We start from the raw sequence: 20696 nt of genomic DNA, 5'->3' as shown, positions 1-20696 counted from the left end.
TGGGTTCGTGAGTGTGCATGTGTGCGTGGGTTCGTGAGTGTGTGTGTGTGAGTGTGCGTGGGTTCGTGAGTGTGCGTGTGTGAGTGTGTGTGTGTGAGTGTGCGTGGGTTCGTGAGTGTGCATGTGTGAGTGTGTGTGTGTGAGTGTGCGTGTGTGAGTCCTATACTCAACTCCCCTTGTTATGAAGGCCAACATTCCATTGGCTTTCTTCACTGCCTGCTGTACCTGCATGCTTCCTTTCAGTGACTGATGCACTAGGACACCCAGATCTGTGTGTCTATCTGAGGTTTTGTAGGTGAGTTGGCTTCTGCAAGTTGTCCCTAGTGCGTGCAGGGTAGATGGTTGGTCGCTGGTTGGCGTGGGCTCATGTTGACGTGGGAATGGTGACCACCAGGAGATCCAAGGGTGAACTTACTCTTCTCACAGTGGGGAGAGTCGCCACTCCACGACAGGTCCCACTGGCACATGAGGATGTCAGGTCCGAGGAGCTCGTAGCCCGGGTAGCACTGGTAGGTCACCACCGTCCCGTGGATCAGTTCGGGGTGGGAGGTGGTCTTCCAGCCGTTGAGAATCTCTGGGATCTCTGGACAGGTGTCGTTCCTGGAGACCTCTGTGGGAGAGAGAGAGAGAGAGAGAGAGAGAGAGGGACTTTGGATCAATGCAAAGGCTTGACTTTGTTTTGATTCCAAGCGGTGAATGTTTGACCACATTTCTAAACAGTCTAGCAAGGGTGTGGAGCACATTCTGGCCGAGGGACTTCCAGGAATGAAACGTGAAACAGGACGTTCTCAGCCTCTACATCGGTCTGAAGAAAGGTCCCGACCTGAAACGTCAGCTATCCATGAAGACGATAGACGCTGAGTGTTGGAATCACTCAGCGTGTCAGGCAGTATCTCTGGAGAACATGGAGAGGTTGATGTTTGGGCTCGAGACCCCCCGTGGTCAGCAAGGCCACAGCACCGAATGCACATAGTCTCTTGTCCAGGGTTGGGGAACCTTTTCCCCTTCTCCTTGAACCTATGTCCTCTGGTCCTCGATTCCCCTACTCTGGGCAAGAGACTCTTGCTATATAAACGCTGTATCGCAATCCAAGAGGTCGTGTGGTCCTCCTGGCATTTGGTGTTGGTTCCAGCCAACTGTGCAGACTCGGCAAAAATGAAAGGCCGGCTTTTTGTTTTTCACTTCACTGCCCTTTGATATTGGCTTTTGATATAGAAAGATTGCTTGCCCAAAGTAAATTTGCCTGCGATGGTAGAATAAAACTCATCAACGCATACTTCCAAAGTGTGTGATGCAGAAATAAAGTCAACCACATAAATTGCACATCCATCTTTTGTTAATACAGTGCACTTCATTTTGCTTGCTCTACATATCAGCGGATTAATTATTCCAATGTTAATTGAGCCAGATTGAATTGTATCCATTAGAGCCTTAAACAGCTAATTGAGTATAATTACTCTGTGAGTTAAAATGTCTTGCAGCTTGTACTCTGTGCGCGTGTGTTGCAAGATGCATCGAGAAGCGAAGGGGTACTTGAATTATAACAGATTGTTGTAATTGGAATTATGTTGAATATCCCCAGAGAATGCACCCTTCAGCCTCTCCATCGAGTCAATGCTCAGGAAATGGTGTAGATGTCTTTTGTACGGACGGTAGACACAAAATGCTGGAGTAACTCCACGGGTCAGGCAGCATCTCGGGAGAGAAGGAATGGGTGACGTTTCAGACTGATGTCGAGACCCTTCTTCAGACTGATGTCAGGGGAGGGATTGGGTGTGAGGGGAGGGATTGGGTGTCCCGCCCCCTCCCCTGACATCAGTTTGAAGAAGGGTCTCGACATCAGTCTGAAGAAGGGTCTCGACCCAAAACGTCACCCATTCACCCACTCATATGGCGGGACTACCGTATGTTGAAAGACTGGAGCGACTAGGCTTGTATACACTGGAATTTAGAAGGATGAGAGGAGATCTTATCGAAACGTATAAGATTATTAAGGGGTTGGACACGTTAGAGGCAGGAAACATGTCCCCAAATGTTGGGGGAGTCCAGAACAAGGGCCCACAGTTTAAGAATAAGGGGTAGGCCATTTAGAATGGAGATGAGGAAATACTTTTCCAGTCAGAGAGTTGTGAATCTGTGGAATTCTCTGCCTCAGAAGTCAGTGGAGGCCAATTCTCTGAATGCATTCAAGAGAGAGCTAGATAGAGCTCTTAAGGATAGCGGAGTCAGGGGGTATGGGGAGAAGGCAGGAATGGGGTACTGATTGAGAATGATCAGCCATGGTCACATTGAATGGTGGTGCTGGCTCGAAGGGCTGAATGGCCTCCTCCTGCACCTATTGTTTATTGTCTATTCCTTCTCTCCCGAGATGCTGCCTGACCGGCTGAGTTACTCCAGCATTTTGTGTCTACCTTCGATTTAAACCAGCATCTTGCAGTCTTCCCACAAGGGGAACAACGTATGATGAAACATTGCAGTTACACTTTCAGGTTGCTTTGATGAATGTAAGAAAAATAATTGGCGATGCAGGAGTAATTAATCCAAGGAAAAGCAAAGATGGTCCACTTTGTAGGTGGCTGGGGAATGCGCCAGTTTTGAAGTCCCTCGCTGTTCAATGTCACGGCAAAATCAAAGACAAAACAATTCGCTGTGGCCCTGTATTGGTAGGGCGGCACGGTGGCGCAGCGGTAGAGTTGCCACATCACAGCGCCAGAGTCCCGGGTTCGATCCTGACTACGGGTGCTGTCTGTACGGAGTTTGTACGTTCTCCCCGCGTCACCTCGAGATCTCCAGCCTCCTCCCACACTCCAAAGACGTCCAGGTTTGTAGGTTAATTGGCTTGGTATAAAAATGTAAAGGAAGTTGTTCCTGGTTTGTGGGAGATTGTTAGTGTGCGGGGATCGCTGGTCGGCGTGGACTCGGTGGGCCGAAGTATCTCTGAACTAAACGAAACCTCAACTAAACTGATGAAGGGTCTCGACCCGAAACGTCACCAATTCCCTCTCTCCAGAGATGCTGCCTGACACGCTGAGTTACTCCAGCTTTTTCTGTCTGTCTTTGTTTTAAATTAAACTGAGCCTCTGTACACCTGAGAATTTTAATTTATTTTTACTTGGGAAAAACCTCGTGCAATCTCACTTGTTGTAAAAGAATCAAAGCTATTCTTTCACTGGCTGGACAGTGCCATCAATCACCACGATTACAAAAGCAGCCCATCCTTGCTTTAATTACTATGATTGGCACCCTCAGCTGCGAATTTCATAATTACGTGTCAAATCTGTTTGCTAGAACAGTTCTTAAATTAGCTATACCTAATGAAACAACAAAGGCAATTACTGCTACACTAACAAATTGCAGGATCGACCTTTAAAAGGTTGCAAAAAAACTTTCTACCAATGAGGAATTTGTCCTTGAATAAAATATAAGGTCAAATCTGGTAGAACCGGAGATCCATTAGTGATGTTACAGCTGCAGAAATTATGAAAGGACTGGACAAGCTAGATGCAGGAAAAAATGTTCCCAATGTTGGGGGAGTCCAGATCCAGGGGCCACACAGTCTAAGAATAAAGGGGAGGCCATTTAAAACTGAGGTGAGAAAAAACTTTTTCACCCAGAGAGTTGTGAATTTGTGGAATTTTCTGCCACAGAGGGCAGTGGAGGCCAATTGACTGGATGAATTTAAAAGAGAGTTAGATAGAGCTCTAGGGGCTAGCGGAATCAAGGGGCATGGGGAGAAGGCAGGCACGGGTTACTGATTGTGGATGATCAGCCATGATCACAATGAATGGCAGTGCTGGCTCGAAGGGCCAAATGGCCTCCTCCTGCACCTATTTTCTACGTTTCTATGTTTACAAAGGACCCATCAGTTAATTTAGGAATTGGCCCGTTATCCATGATGTGAAGACCTTGGAAACGGAACTAGAATTCTTGGGTAAACTTGACATTTGACATGAAGATAAACACAAAGTGCTGGAATAACTCTGCGGGTCAGGCAGTATCTCTGGAGAAAAAGGATGGGTGATGTCTCGGGTTGTGTCCCTTCTTCAGACAGAGTCAGGGGAGGGGGAAACTAGAGGTGTGAAAAGGTACAGGCCATCAGGACGCTTGGCAGCAGGGTTTGGGAACAGCTTCGTCCAAGACCACAAGAAGTTGCAGCGAATTGTGGACGCAGCCCAGACCATCACACAAACCAACCTCCCTTCCATCGACTCCATCTACAGCTCACGCTGCCTCGGCAAGGCCAGCAGCATAATCAAGGACGAGTTGCACCCTGGCCACTCCCTCTTCTCCCCTCTCCCATCAGTGGGCGGCACCGTGGCGCAGCGGTAGAGTTGCTGCCTTACAGCGAATGCAGCGCCGGAGACTCAGGTTCGATCCCGACTACGGGCGCCATCTGTACGGAGTTTGTACGTTCTCCCCGTGACCTGAGTGGGTTTTCTCCGAGATCTTCGGTTTCCTCCCACACTCCAAAGATGTACAGGTGTGTAGGTTAATTGGCTGGGTAAAATGTAAAAATTGTCCCTAGTGGGTGTAGGATAGTGTTAGTGTGCGGGGATTGCTGGGCGGTGCGGACTCGGTGGGCCGAAGGGCCTGTTTCCGCCCTGTATCTCTAAATCTAAATCTAAAAAATCAGGACAAGGTATAGAAGTGTGAAAACGCACACCTCCAGATTCAGGGACAGTTTCTTCCTGGCTGTTATCAGGCAACTGAACCGTCCCACCACAACCAGAGAGCAGTGCTGAACTACTATCTACCTCATTGGTGACCCTCAGACTATCCTTGATCGGACTTTGCTGGCTTTACCTTGCACTAAACGTTATTCCCTTATCATGTATCTGTTCACTGTGGACGGCTCGATTGTAATCATGTATTGTCTTTCCGCTGACTGGTTAGCACGCAACAAAAGCTTTTCACTGTACCTCGGTACACGTGAGAATAAACTAAACTGAACTGAACTGAAATCACAGCTGGCACCAATGACCAAGAAAGGAGGAGCCCACAATGGTCCATTGTTGGCCGTGGAAGAGGTGGGTAACGAAGGGATACAAACAGTGAAACTAGCAGGACAACTAGGGTGGGGGAGGGGCGGAGACGGAGGGAATTAAAGGGCCAACTTGAGATGAGAGAAATTTGCTCCTAATTCTGTTCCAAATAGCTTATGAACTTTAGAAAATTGGGCCAACTGCTACATTTACATCCATCTGATTTTTATTTCAGTTATTTATTATGAGTGCTTCAATGAAAGAAGACTTAAAATCAATGAAAGAAGACAGGGTAGAATCGATGGGTCAAATGGCCTGATTCTGCTCCTATGACTTGTGAACATATAGCAGGGGTGAAATGAGAGCGTGGCCAGGGTGGTGTTTAGTTTAGTTTAGTTTAGAGATGCAGCGCGGAAACAGGCCCTTCGGCCCACCGAGTCTGCACCGACCAGCGATCCCCGCACATTAACACTATCCCACACACGCACTAGGGACAATGTTTACATTTACCAAGCTAATTAACCTACAAACCTGCACGTCTTTGGAGTGTGGGAGGAAACCGAAGATCTCGGGGAAAACCCACGCAGGTCACAGGGAGAACGTACAAACTCCGTACAGACAATGCCCGTAGTCGGGATGGAACCCGGGTCTCCGGCGCTGCATTCGCTGTAAGGCAGCAACTCTACCGCTGCACGAGGTCTCTGATGAAGCAGGCTGCCGGTTTGAAGGCAGCGACTCCTGGGGATCCCTCCGATGGAGCGGAGGTCAATATTGGACAACATGAAATGGCTCACCTTCAAAATGAATGACAAAGCCTTGTTGATACCCAAACACGTTGCTGGCCGGATCAGATTGGAACTGGATGGTGACGTCTGCCATGGTAGTGTAGAGCTTGAAGGGACGGTGGTTCCCCGAGTATTGACCCAATATTCTTGCTGTCAGGTCATCCCCATCGAAAAACGTCAGCACGTCATTCTTTCCCAGTTTGAACCTGTAAAAGGCACGGGTGTCATCAATCATACTTGAAGCGAACCGTGTAACACCCATCGCAACAAAGATACAAAGGTAACATGGGCAGATTGGTGGGACTACTGTAGATGGGGCATGTTGGCCGGTGCGGGCTAGTTGGGCCAAAGGGCCTGTTTCCACACTGTGTGCCTCTATGTGGCGCTATTACTCTCTACTGGAGTAACTCAGCGGGTCAGGCAGCATCTGTGGGGAACATGGATAGGTGACGTTTCACAGAGTGCTGGAGTAACTCAGCGGGTCAGGCAGCATCTGTGGAGAACATGGATAGGTGACGTTTTAGGACCCTAAATGCCACCAGTCCGTTGTCTCCAGTGATGCTTCCTGACCCAATGAGTTACTCCAGGACTTTGTGCTCTATAAAGGCGCTACATCAATGCAAATTGATCGCACCCCGGTCACTCCCTCTTCTCCCCTCTCCCATCAGGCAAGAGGTACAGAAGTGTGAAAACGCACACCTCCAGATTCAGGGACAGTTTCTTCCCGGCTGTTATCAGGCAACTGAACCGTCCCACCACAACCAGAGAGCAGTGCTGAATTACTATCTACCTCATTGGTGACCCTCGGACTATGTTTGATTGGACTTTACTGGACTTTACCTTGCACTAAAGGTCATTCCCTTTATCATGTGTCGGTATACTGTAAATGGCTCGATTGTAATCATGTGTTGTCTTTCCGCTGACTGGTTAGCACGCAACAAAAGCTTTTCACTGTACCTCGGTACACGGGACAATAAATTAAACTCAAACTCAAGTCCATTGCTTATTTCTCACTGTTGTCTGACCACATAACTGTAAATCTGTCCTGAGTGTGTGTAGGATACTATGAGTGTGTGCGGATTGCTGGTCCAGAGATGCTGCCTGTCCCCCTGTGTAATGGCAGTTTCTACACCTTCTTAAAGTCCAGCTTCGATAGCCATTACTGCTCGGGGATGTGGTGGAGGTAAAGCTTACGCACACACACACTCTGAGATGGCAAAGACGAATCTTCCAAACGCTGTTTCTTGATTAATTTGTCTTTATTAAAGTTGCACAAATCAAAAGAGTAATTCATAGCTTATCGTTTTTATCAACTGTTTCTTCTTCAAACAATACAGTTAAAATCGTGTAGTCATTACCGTGTGGTCCTCGTGAGTGTGACTGGCGTGGGCATGGCAGTCGTGATTGTGGCAGTCGCGCGCGTGGCAGTCATGAGTGTGGCAGTCGTGAGCGTGGCAGGCGTGAGCGTGGCAGTCGTGAGTGTGGCAGGCGTGAGCGTGGCAGTCGTGAGCGTGGCAGTCATGAGTGTGGCAGGTGGGTGTGGCAGTCGTGAGCGTGGCAGTCGTGAGTGTGACTGGCGTGAGTGTGGCGGTTGTGAGTGTGGCAGTCGTGAGCATGGCAGTAGTGAGCGTGGCAGTCATAAGCGTTGCAGTCATGTGTGTGGCAGTCGTGAGCATGGCAGTTGTGAGCGTGGCAGTCGTGAGCGTGGCCGTGGTGAGCGTGGCAGTCGTGAGCGTGGCAGCCGTGAGCGTGGCAGTCGTGAGCATGGCAGTCGTGAGCGTGGCAGTCGTGAGGGTGGCAGTCGCGGGCGTGGCAGCCGCGAGCGTGGCAGTCGCGAGCGTGGCAGTCGCGAGCGTGGCAGTCGTGAGCGTGGCAGGCGTGAGCGTGGCAGTCGTGAGCGTGGCAGTCGTGAGTGTGGCAGTCGTGAGCGTGGCAGTCGTGAGTGTGGTAAAAACTATTCTCTCCATCCTCCGAGACTAAACTGACCCACAATCTCCGTGGCTACGCTAGTCTCCTCAGATGTGGACACTTCCCATTACGTATCAAATCACACCCACCAGCCTTGCAAAAAAGACAGAAACTAGAAATATTAAACATAGCCATAATACAACAATAGTAACTAAATTAAGCCTAAATGGCTCCTACATCCTGAGTTACTCCGGCATTTTGTGTCTACCTTCGATTTAAACCAGCATCTGCAGTTCTTTCCTACGTAGTTCATGGTTCATTGTTCGGTTAATAATGTGCAGTGTTTAAGAGCCTTGTGATTGTGGGAAGGAGCTGTTGGTAATGATTTCCAGATTCCTGTACCTTCCTCTCGATTGTTGATTAGTTTGGGTGTCGGGGAGAAGGCAGGAGAATGGGATTGGGAGGGAGAGATAGATCAGCCATGAATTGCCACAATCAGCACACTGGAATTTAGAAGGATGAGAGGGGATCTTATCGAAAAGTATAAGATTATTAAGGGGTTGGACACGTTAGAGGCAGGAAACATGTTCCCAATGTTGGGGGAGTCCAGAACAAGGGGCCACAGTTTAAGAATAAGGGGTCGGCCATTTAGAACTGAGATGAGGAAAAACCTTTTTCAGTCAGAGAGTTGTGAATCTGAGGAATTCTCTGCCTCAGAGGGCAGTGGAGGCCAATTCTCTGAATGCATTCAAGAGAGAGCTAGATGGAGCTCTTAAGGATAGCGGAGTCAGGGGGTATGGGGAGAAGGCAGGAACGGGGTACTGATTGAGAATGATCAGCCATGATCACATTGAATGGTGGTGCTGGCTCAAAGGGCTGAATGGCCTCCTCCTGCACCTATTGTCTATTGATAGAATGGCGGGGTAGACTTGATGGGCCGAATGGCCCTAATTCCGCTCCTGAAACTTAAGGACTTGTTTTGTCACGAGGCAAAAACGAACTCGAAATGCTGATCGTGGAGACATCGCCAACACACGAGTTCACTGCTCCTTGCTGGATGGTAGCTTGTCTATTGGGGGCACGGTTGGTGAATGTGTGTTTTATTTGTGTCGTGTGATGAAAGGCAACTCAGTAAGGTTTTCAAATCAATTGCCGGGGCGTTTGTCATCAATCACGTTGCCGTTCCAATACCACGGGCGGACAGAGGCCTTCAACCGAGAACTGGCTCCAGTCCTCACAAGCAGGCCGCATTGCGTCTCCATAGCAACCGACCGACGTAAGCATTAAAAACGCTCACAGCCAGTTTTCAGAAGGTAGGGACAAAATGCTGGAGTAACTCAGCGGGACAGGCGGCATCTCTGAATACATAGAAACAGAGAAAATGGGTGCAGGAGGAGGCCATTCGGCCCTTCGAGCCAGCACCACCATTCATTGTGATCATGGCTGATCATCCACAATCAGTAACCCGTGCCTGCCTTCTCCCCATGCCCCTTGATTCCGCTAGCCCCCTAGTGCTCTATCTAACTCTCTTTTAAATTCATCCAGTGAATTTGCCTCCACTGCCCTCTGTGGCAGAGAATTCCACTGATTCACAACTCTCTGGCTGAAAAAGTTTTTTCTCGTATCAGTTTTAAATGGCCTCCCCTTTATTCTTAGACTGTGGCCCCTGGTTCTTTTTCATAGAATGGTGATCGCCCGTTCACACTAGTTGTGTTAATGAATCAGCTGGCATTTGGTCACTTGAAAGTATTAGTTTAGTTTAGTTTAGTTTTTCGAGATACAGTGCGGAAACAAGACCTTCAGCCCACCAAGTCCGCACCGACCAGCGATCCCCGCACACTAACACCATCCGACACACACTGGGGACAAGTTACATTTTTATACCGAAGCCAATTAACCCACAAACCTGGACGTCTTTGGGATGTGGGAGGAAACCGGAGCACCCAGAGAAAACCCACGCAGGTCACGGGGAGAACGTACAAACTCTGTATCTGCAAACTCCGTGCAGACAGCACCCGTAGTCGGGATGGAACCCGGGTCTCTGGCGCTGTGAGGCAGCAACTCTACCGCTGCGCCACCGTGCCGCTCCTGAAAGCTAACACCCTCTAATCCAGGCGTCATTCTGCTAAACCTCTTCTGCACCTGCTCCAAACCCTCCACACACCCCCCCCCCCTGTAATGTGGAGACCACAACTGCTCACACTCTTTAAGAAAACATAAACCTGGACAAAAGCCGATTTTATTGATAAATCCCGCACCCGATACAATCCGCCAGCAAGCTGATAAATCTGACCGTGGATGGACAGGCAGCTAATACCCTTGGAGATTTGGTAGCTCACACTGATAGTCTCTGATGAACGCTGATAACAGCACTCCCGAGAGCAATATAGAAACATAGGAACAGAAAATAGGTATTGGAGTATGCCATTCAGCCCATCGAGCCAGCACCGCCATACAATATGATCATCAATCTCAAAATCAGTACCCCTTTCCTGCTTTCTCCCCATAGCCCTTGATTCCGTTAGCCCTAAGGGCTACATCTAACGCTCTCTTGAAAACATCCAGTGAATTGGCCTCCACTGCGGCAGAGAATTCCACAGATTCATAACTCTCCGGGTGAAAAAGTTCAATCCGGGTACGATCCTGACTACGGGTGCTGTCTGTACGGAGTTTGTACGTTCTCCCCGTGACCTGCATGGGTTTTCTCCGAGATCATTGGTTTCCTCCCACACTCCAAAGACGTGTAGGTTTGAAGGTTACATGGCTTGGTATAAATGTAATTGGTCATTAGTTTTGTGTTAATGTGCGGGGATCGCTGGTCAGCGTGGACTCGATGGGCCGAAGGGCCCGTTTCCGCTCTGTATCTCTAAACTAAATTAGATTTTAAAGACATTTTGGTCAGTATGGGCAAGTTGGGCCAAAGGGCCTGTTTCCACACTGTATGACTCTGTGACACTAAGTATAACTCAGTCAGTGCAGCACTTTGGTCAACGTGGGTTGTTTTTAAATGTGCTATACAAATAAAATTGACTTGACTTGACTTGACCTTCCAGCCTGAATCAGATCAGATCACACTGGAGCAAATATTAAAAATTCAGAACAAGTGTGGGAGTGTGGGAGGAAACTGGAGCACCCGGAGAAAACCCACGCAGGTCACGGGGAAACTCTGTACAGACAGTGCCCGTAGTCAGGGTCTAACCCGGGTCTCTGGCGCTGAGAGGCAGCAACTCTACCGCTACACCACTGCGCCAAGGGGTTGAATGGCCTAATTCTGCTCCTAGAACTTATGAAGACTCTCAGTCTCTGTTCCCCATGTTCCAGCAACTTCCGAAACAACAGAGGTCAGGATGGAACCCGGGCCTCTGGCGCCCTGAGGCCGCAACTCTACCGCTGCACAACTGCACCATTATCTGCTCTCAATCTTGCTGTGGTGGTGAATCTGTGGAATCTTCCAAGGGAGAGTTGGATTTAGCTCTTAGGGCTAAAGGGATATGGGGAGAAAGCAGGAACGGGGTACTGATTTTGGATGTTCAGCCGTGATCATATTGAATGGCAGTGCTGGCTCGAAGGGCCGAATGGCCTACTCCCGCACCTGTTTTCTACGTTTCTATGTAGAATGCTGTGGAAGCCAAGTCAATGGATATATTGAAGGCAGATTTGGACAGATTCTTGATTAGTACGGGTGTCAGGGGTTATGGGGAGAAGGCAGGAGAATGGGGTTAGGGGGGGTGAGATAGATCAGCCGTGATTGAATGGCGGAGTAGACTCGATGGGCCGAATGGCCTAGTTCTGCTCCTATAATTATGACCTTCCCACTTCAGGCTTTCAATGGACGAGGCGAGGCATTAGTTCAGTCCAGTTTATTGTCACGTGTACCGAGGTACAGTGAAAGGCTTGTGTTGCGTGCTAACCAGTCAACAGAAAGACTATGCATGATTACAATCGAGCCTTTGACAGTGTGCGCTGAAGCATACACTGTGTAATGCCTCTTCTGCCAAGTGATCTTAATATTGATTCATGTAGCAGGGAGTTCCTCGGTGCTGCTTTGCTATTAAGGTCATGCCTGGCTTCATCACAGGAGGCAGCGTTTCAATCGGGGAGATGATGCAAGTGTTGGGAAATGAGAGCAGACAAGTCGCATCCAGCCCGCCCTGCCTCGGCCCGCCAGCAGAGGGCACACGTGGGCAGCACCATCTCCTCACCTGCAGGCAGCCTGGAAGACCAAGTGGTCCGCGGCGATGAGTTGGAAAGGAACTGCAGATGCCGGTTTAAGCCGAAGACAGACACAAAGAGCTGGAGTAACTCAGCGGGACAGGCAGCGTCTCTGGAGGGAAGGAAACCTGTGGAATTCCCTGCCTCAGAAGGCAGTGGAGGCCGATTCTTTTTTTTCAGAGATACAGCGCAGGAACAGGCCCTTCGGCCCATCGGGTCCGCGCCGCCCAGCGATCCCCGCACACTAACACTATCCTACACACACTAGGGACAATTTTTACATTTTTTTACCCAGCCAATTAACCTACAAACCTGTACGTCTTTGGAGTGTGGGAGGAAACCGAAGATCTCGGAGAAAACCCACGCAGGTAACGGGGAGAACGTACAAACTCCGTACAGACGGCGCCCATAGTCAGGATCGAACCTGAGTCTCCGGCGCTGCATTCGCTATAAGGCAGCAACTCTACCGCTGCGCCACCGTGCTGCCGTATGCTTTCAAGGGAGAGCTAGATAGAGCTCTTAAGGATAGCGGAGTCAGGGGGTATGGGGAGAAGGCAGGAACGGGGTACTGATTGAGAATGATCAGCCATGATCACATTGAATGGCGGTGCTGGCTCGAAGGGCCGAATGGCCCCCTCCAGCACCTATTGTCTATTGAATGGGTGACGTTTCCCGTCGAGACCTTTCTTTCCCATGTTCACACGTTCAGAAGTTCTAGGAGCAGAATTAGGCCATTCGGCCCATCAGGTCTACTCCGCCATTCAATCATGGCTGACCTATCTCTCCCTCCTAAACCCATTCTCTTGCCAAACCCGTGACACCAAATCAAGAATCTGTCAATCTTCGCCTTAAATATATCCACAGACTTGGCCTCCACAGCCTTCTGCGGCAATCAATTCCACAGATTCACCACCCTCTGGCTGAAGAAATTCCTCCTCATCTCCTTTCTGAAAGTGTGTCCTTTTATTCTGAGGCTGTGCCCTTTGATCCTACACTCCCGCACCTGTGGAAACATCCTCTCCACATCCACTACATATCCAGGCCTTTCACTGTGCGGTAAGTTTCAATGAGTCCCCCCCTCATTTTTCTAAACTCCAACGAGTACAGGCCCAGTGCCGTCAAGTCTGAAGAAGGGTCTCGACCTGAAACATCACCCATTCCTTCTCTCCAAGATGCTGCCTGACCCGCTGAGTTACTCTGGCATTTTGTGATATCAGTGCCATCAAATGCTCATTATATGTTAATCCAATCATCCCTAAGATCATTCTCGTAAACCTCCTCTGGACCCTCTCCAGTGCCAGCACATCCTTCCTCAGACATGGGGCCCAAAACTGCTCACAACACTCCAAATGCAGCGTTGTAGAGTCATAGAACCATCTTGTGTGGCAACTGGCCCTTTGGCCCAGCTTGCCCACGCCGACCAACATGCCCCATCTACACTAGTCCCACCTGCCCGCACTTGGCTCATATCCCTCCAAACCTGTCCTATCCATGTACTTGTCCTAAACGTCTTGATAGTCCCTGCCTCAACTACCTCCTCTAGCAACTTGTTCCATACACCCACCACCCTCCGCGTTAAAAAAATGCCTCTCAGATTCCTATTAAATCTTTCCCCCTCACCTTAAACCAGTGCCCTTTGGTTCTTGATTCCCCTACACTGGATAAAGGTCTCTGTGCATTCACCTGATGTATTACTCTAATGATTTTGTACACCTCTATAAAATCACCCCTCTTCCTCCTGCGCTCCAAAGAATAGAGTCCCAGCCTGCTCAACCTCTCCCCAAAGCTCACACCCTCTAGTCCTGGCAACGCAGGCAGGTGGGACTAGTGTGCAGGAACGAACTACAGATGCTGGGTTAATCTGAAGACAGGCACAAAAAGCTGGAGTAACTCAGTGGGGCAGGCAGCATCTCTGGAGAAAAGGAATAGGTGATGTTTCGGGTCAAGACCCTTCTTCAGACTGAGAGATCAGTATGAAGAAGGGTCTCGACCCGAAACGTCACCTATTCCTTTTCTACAGAGATGCTGCCTGCCCCACTGAGTTACTCCAGCTTTTTGTGCCCATCTTCAGGTGGGACTAGTGTTGATGGGACGTGTTGGTCGGTGCGGACTCGGTGGGCCGAAGGGCCTGTGCTCGGGCTGTATCTCTCACGTCTAGGGGTTGCCAACTTCCTCACTCCCAAATTAGGGACAAGGTGACGTCACCGCCCCACGTGACCTCACCCAGCCAGCAGCCACGTGCTCCCACTCCACCAATGGCGGCCGCCCGGGCCAGCAGGCGGGTTGCTACTCAATCTCCATTAGGTGGCTCCCGGACCTCCAGACCTAGACTGTCCGGGCCTACACTGTTCGGACCTACAGTGCCCGGGCCTACAGTGTCCGGGCCTACAGTGCCCGGGCCTATACCATCCGGGCCTACAACGTCCGGGCCTACAGCGTCCGGGCCTACACCGTCCGGGCCTACAACGTCCGGGCCTACAGCGTCCGGGCCTACAGCGTCCGGGCCCACAGCGTCCGGGCCTACAGTGTCCGGGCCTACAGTGTCCGGGCCTACAGCGCCCCCCCGGGCCTAATACGGGACAAGGGCGGTCCCGTACGGGACAAACCAATTTAGCCTAAAATACTGAATGTCCCAGCTAATAGGGGACAGTTGGCAACCCTGCTCACGTCTAAAGTCTACGACTCCATGAAAATATGGGCCATTTTGACAGAGAAAACTCTGGTCACTCATGGACTACCACGTGACCGGGAAACTCTTTCATCGGCCTCACTGCCTGCACCGAAGCCTCACATCAATCTTCCGCGATTCTTCACACCGGTTTCACTTTGCTATCACTCTGCACAAAGCCCACACAGTCCAGTAACGACCAGTGTTTCACACTGAAGTAAAAGAAATAAGCAAGACTACTGTTTACATTTAATTAAAAATGAAGTGAGACCCTGATCAGTGACTGAATTGTTCAATAACCGAGCTAATAGGAATACCGCAATTCTTTGATTAGATATTGATCTGCCAATTCTACAGCCCATTAAAAAATAACATGTTATGAAAGATATCGGTCTATCTCCAGTACATTTCTACAAAAATTCTAACTTTAATGCATTTAATATCTGATGGGTAATTGTAGACTCAAAATGTTGGAGTATCTCAGTGGGACAGGCAGCGTCTGTGGAGAGAAGGAATGGGTGACGTTTCAGGTCGAGACCCTTCTTCAGACTGATGGCAGGGCAGAGATAGAATATAGTCGGAGACAGGAAGATGGTGGGAGAACTGGGAAGGGGAGGGGATGGAGAGAGAGGGAAAGCAAGGGCTATTTGAAGTAATGATGTATTCAAGGAAGAGTTAGATTTAGCTCTCAGGGCTAACGGAATCAGGGGGTATGGGGAGAAAGCAGGAACGGGGTACTGATTGAGAATGATCAGCCATGATCACATTGAATGGCGGTGCTGGCTCGAAGGGCCGAATGGCCTCCTCCTGCACTTATTTTCTATGTTTCTAAGTTTCTAATCTATTGGCAAAACTCCGTGCTGCTGTTAACTGTGTATTTTAAGGTGTTTCACGTTTAGTTTAATTTAGTTTAGAGAAACAGCGCGGAAACAGGCCCTTCGGCCCACCGTGTCCGCGCCGACCAGCGATCCCCGCACACTAACACCATCCTACACACACTATGGACAACTTACATTTATACCAAGCCAATTAACCTCCAAACCTGCACGTCTTTGGAGTGTGGGAGGAAACCGGAGCACCCGGAGAAAACCCACGCAGGTCACGGGGAGAACGTACAAACTCCGTACAGACAGACCCGTGGTCAGGATCGAACCCGGGTCTCTGGCGCTGTGAGACAGCAACTCTACCGCTGCGCCACCGTGCTGCCCTTTCATTTCATTTCATTGGAAGCACACATTTAAATAATTCTGAAATTGATCTTGAAGATAGATGCTGGAGTAACTCAGCGGGTCAGGCAGCATCTGTGGGGAACGTGGATAGGTGACGTTTCACAGAGTGCTGGAGTAACTCAGTGGGTCAGGCAGCATCTGTGGAGAACATGGATAGGTGACGTTTCACAGAGTGCTGGAGTAACTCAGCGGGTCAGGCAGCATCTCTGGAACGAAGGAATGGGTGACGTTTCGGGTCGAGACTCTTCTTCAGGGGAGAGGGAGACACAAATCCTGGAAGGGTGAGGTGTGGAAACACAGATTAATGGGTATGATGATCCTAGGGATGGTAGAATGGTTCATTGTTAGCTGAGGGGAGGGTGACAACAAGGTGTACAATCAATAATCTTTAATCAGGATGGCAGTGAAAGTAGTCGGGGAACTAGGATCTATTTATCTTACTTGAAAGAGTTAAACGCTGCTTTAAAAGTATCCTGAACAGGGCTGTGGGTCCAATATTCTGATGTGGAGACTTCCTTGTCCAACATAGGATGGCACGGTGGTGCAGCAGTAGAGTTGCTGCCTCACAGCGCCGGAGTCCCGGGTTCCATCCCGACCACGGGTGCTGTCTGTACGGAGTTTGCGTGCTCTCCCCGTGACCTGCGTGGGTTTTCTCCGGGTGCTCCGGTTTTTCTCACACACTCCAAAGACGTGCGGGTTTGTTGGTTTAATTGGTGTAAATGTAAATTGTCCCTAGTGTGTGTGGGATAGTGCTAGTGTGCGGGGATCGCTGGTCGGCGCGGACACGGTGGGCCGAAGGGCCTGTTTCCGCGCTGTGTCTCTAAACTAAACCAAACTCAACTAAAATGACGAACTTATAAGTCCCACGTAACTGTCAAAGAAGTACCAGAGGCTGAGATTCCTTCCAGTTTGATTGATGATTCAGTCTACGACATTTCACTCACTAACGCAGACAGAATCAATTTCCACAAGTACCCAATGTTATTTTTATCACACAAAAACGGCTGAGTGATCAGATATAACTATGGAGCTACACGGTTTAAATGAGGTGTTATAAACCTTTTTTTTTTCTGTGGGAATTTAGCGACTGTTTTAAAGTGGTCCAATTTGAATAAAGTCTTTAGCTTGCGAATGGAGAGGAGCAGAGTGGTGTTTCACTCACAGGAACGTCAAACATAATTGAGTTGTTTGCTGTCAAGTCTGCTTTGTGGAGCGTGCGAGTAGCAGTATTATTTAATTCAATCACAGGATATACCTGGGAATAGAAGGCACACAGAGTGTTGGAGTAACTCAGCGGGTCAGGCAGCATCTGTGGAGAGAAGGAATGGGTGACGTTTCACAGAGTGCTGGAGTAACTCAGCAGGTCAGGCAGCATCTGTGGAGAACATGGGTAGGTGACGTTTCACAGAGTGCTGGAGTAACTCAGCGGGTCAGGCAGCATCTGTGGAGAAATGGGTAGGTGACGTTTCACAGAGTGCTGGAGTAACTCAGCGGGTCAGGCAGCATCTGTGGAGAAAATGGGTAGGTGACGTTTCACAGAGTGCTGGAATAACTCAGCGGGTCAGGCAGCATCTGTGGAGAACATGGGTAGGTGACGTTTCACAGAGTGCTGGAGTAACTCAGCGGGTCAGGCAGCATCTGTGGAGAAGATTGGATGGGCGATGTTTCTTGTCGGGACGATTGGATTGATCAGGTTGGAGTCGATCCATATCAAAGTAACCTGTAGTTGTACCGTCCAATTAACATAGGACAGGAATTAATTTGATTTAAATAACTCACAATGCAAATTGCCAGTTCACTTGATATAATTGTCGGGATGTTTTCTTGCAAAAACAATGGAATATTAATCAAGTTCAGATGCCCATCCGGAACACTATTTATTATTTGTGCATTTTGCAACACACTTTCCATCACTCAGTTATAATGTAAATGGCCTGGTTCTAATTAAAATACAAAGCAAATTGGCTGCATAAATAATCCATCACAGTTGAAACATTTCTCCACTCATCTGTAGCTTCCAGATGACACAATAATTATATAAAACATTCATTTTGACTGCTTTGCAAAACCGTTGATACTCAAACTAATGCTTTCTCCAAAATATTGATAACCCTGTGATAGACACAACGTGCTGGAGTCACTGAGCGGGTCAGGCAGCATCTCTGGAGAGAAGGAATGGGTGACGTTTCACAAGAAGGATCTCGACCCGAAACGTCACCCATTCCTTCTCTCCAGAGATGCTGCCTGACCCGCTGAGTTACTCCAGCACTCTGTGAAACGTCACTTATATCCATGTTCTCCAGAGATGCTGCCTGACCCGCTGAGTTACTCCAGCATTTTGTATGCATCTTCAGCTTAAACCAGCGATCCCCGCACACTAACACTATCCTACACACACTAAGGACAATATACAATTTTTACTGAAGCCAATTAACCTACAAACCTGTACGTCTTTGGAGTGTGGGAGGAAACCAGAGCACCCGGAGAAAACCCACGCGGGTCACGGGGAGAACGTACAAACTCCGTACAGACAGCACCCATAGTCAGGATGGAACCCGGGTCTCCGGCGCTGTGAGGCAGCAACTCTACCGATGCGCCACCGTGTCGCTTATTCTTGGTCCAGTGCTGGTTAAAGCAAAACCCCTAGTTCTGAGCTCCCATGCTGAGACTTGTAAAGTTTCCTAATTTGTTGGGACTTCAAGTATTCACAATCCAATTACTGGCGGGACCCTTATCAGTCCACAGCTCAGCTATCGGCTCCAATCTCCTGCCATCCCACATAAATCAAACGCACTGCACAGGAAAGATTAATGGAAGCAACACACTACTGGAAATACAAACTAGGAATTTCATAGCGATAAGGAGAGAGGGGGAAAGTTTCAAGGAGATGAGCGGGCCAAGTCTTTTACGCAGAGTGGAGGGGGGGGGGGGGCTGGAACACATTGACAGGGGTGGTGTTAGTTAGTTAGAGATACAGAACGTAATCAGGCCTTTCGACCCACTGCGTCCGCGCCAACCAGCGATCCCCGCACACGAACACTAACCCACCTCTCTAACTCCAGGTCCCTCAGGTCGGCCGACTTGGGGCTACTCACTATCCTGCGGTCTAGGCTTAAGCTCAGGGGTGACCGCGCTTTTGCGGTTGCAGCTCCTAGACTGTGGAACAGCATCCCTCTCCCCATCAGAACTGCCCCCTCCATCGACTCCTTTAAGTCCAGGCTCAAAACCCATTTCTACTCCCTAGCGTTTGAGGCCCTCTGAGGGGGCGCTGTGAACTGTTTATGTATGTGCTGTTATGTTTGTGTGCCGTTGTATGTTCGTTTCTTAGTACCTGAACTGATGTACAGCACTTTGGTCAACGTGGGTTGTGTTTAAATGTGCTATACAAATAAAATTGACTTGACTTGACTTGACTTGACACACACTGGGAACACTTTTTACATTTACACCACGCCAATTAACCTACAAACCTGCACGTCATTGGAGTGTGGGAGGAAACCGAAGATCTCGGAGAAAACCTACGCAGGTCACGGGGAGAACGTACAAACACCGTACAGACGGCGCCCGTAGTCGGGATGGAACCCGGGTCTCCGGCGCTGTGAGGCAGCAACTCTACCGCTGCGCCACCGTGCCGCCCTTTCTTGCTCCACTGTTGGTTTAAAGCAAGCCTCCCTTAATGGTGGTGGAGGCAGATAAAATTAGTGGTGTTCAAGGGGCTTTCAGGCAGGCACATGGAAGTGCAGTGAATGGAGGGATAGGGGTCATGTGCAGGCAGACGAGAGATGTTTCATTTTGCTTCATATTCGGCGCCACAATCGTGGGCCGAGGGGCCAGTTTGTGTCCTGTACTGTTCTATGTTTGCGTACAGTTTTGGTCTCCTAATCTGAGGAAAGAAATTCTTGCCATAAAGGGAGTACAGAGAAGGTTCACCAGATTGATTCCTGGGATGGCGGGACTTTCGTATGAAGAAAGACTGGATAGACTCGGCTTGTACTCGTTGGAATTTAGAAGATTGAGGGGGGATCTTATAGAAACGTACAAAATTCTTAAGGGGTTGGACAGGCTAGATGCAGGAAGATTGTTCCCGATGTTGGGGAAGTCCAGAACAAGGGGTCACAGTTTAAGGATAAGGGGGAAGTCTTTTAGGACCGAGATGAGAATTTTTTTTTCACACAGAGAGTGGTGAATCTGTGGAATTCTCTGCCACAGAAGGTAGTTGAGGCCAGTTCATTGGCTATATTTAAGAGGGAGTTAGATGTGGCCCTTGTGGCTAAAGGGATCAGGGGGTATGGAGAGAAGGCAGGTACGGGATACTGAGTTGGATGATCAGCCATGATCATATTGAATGGCGGTGCAAGCTCGAAGGGCCGAATGGCCTCCTCCTGCACCTATTTTCTATGTTTCTATGTTTCTATGTTCCAGGATTGCAACCCAACAGTATGAACATTGAGACACACGGAGATACTTTAGACGCCAAGGGTAGAGTTGCTGCCTCACGGCGCCAGAGACCAGGGTTCCATCCCGACCACGGGTGCTGTCTGTACAGAGTTTGTACGTTCTCCCCGCGACCCGCGTGGGTTTTCTCCAGGTGCTCCGGTTTCCTCCCACACTCCAAAGACGTGCAGGTTTGTTGGTTAATTGTCATGGTATAAATGTAAAATTGTCCCTAGTGCGTGTGGGATAGTGCTAGTGTGCGAGGATCGCTGGTCGGCGCGGTCTCGGTGGGCTCCAGCATTTTGTTCCTGTCTTCGGTGTAACCAGCATCTGCAGTTCCTTCCTAAACTAAAATTTAAGTGCAATAGGAAAAAATGCAGAGGATTGTAGACAGTACGTACAATGGTTTAAAATCGGCAGTGTGCAGGATGGAACTGCAGTCGCTGGTTTACACTGAAAGTGGACACAGAGTGCTGGA

General features: G+C 49.3%; 1 protein-coding gene across 1 annotated transcript in view; it reads right to left on the bottom strand.

The window, feature by feature from the left end:
* sez6b (seizure related 6 homolog b) overlaps window positions 1-20696 on the bottom strand; it is a 223304-nt gene that overhangs the window by 21916 nt on the left and 180692 nt on the right. Inside the window, 2 exon segments of the mRNA XM_078422809.1 lie at window positions 416-610; window positions 5777-5973. Coding sequence (XP_078278935.1) covers window positions 416-610; window positions 5777-5973 — 392 coding nt within the window.

Source organism: Rhinoraja longicauda, chromosome 26, assembly GCF_053455715.1.
Source record: "Rhinoraja longicauda isolate Sanriku21f chromosome 26, sRhiLon1.1, whole genome shotgun sequence".
NCBI lineage: Eukaryota > Metazoa > Chordata > Chondrichthyes > Rajiformes > Arhynchobatidae > Rhinoraja > Rhinoraja longicauda.
Note: the sequence above shows the minus strand (reverse complement) of the source record. Positions and strands in the feature narration are given on the sequence as shown.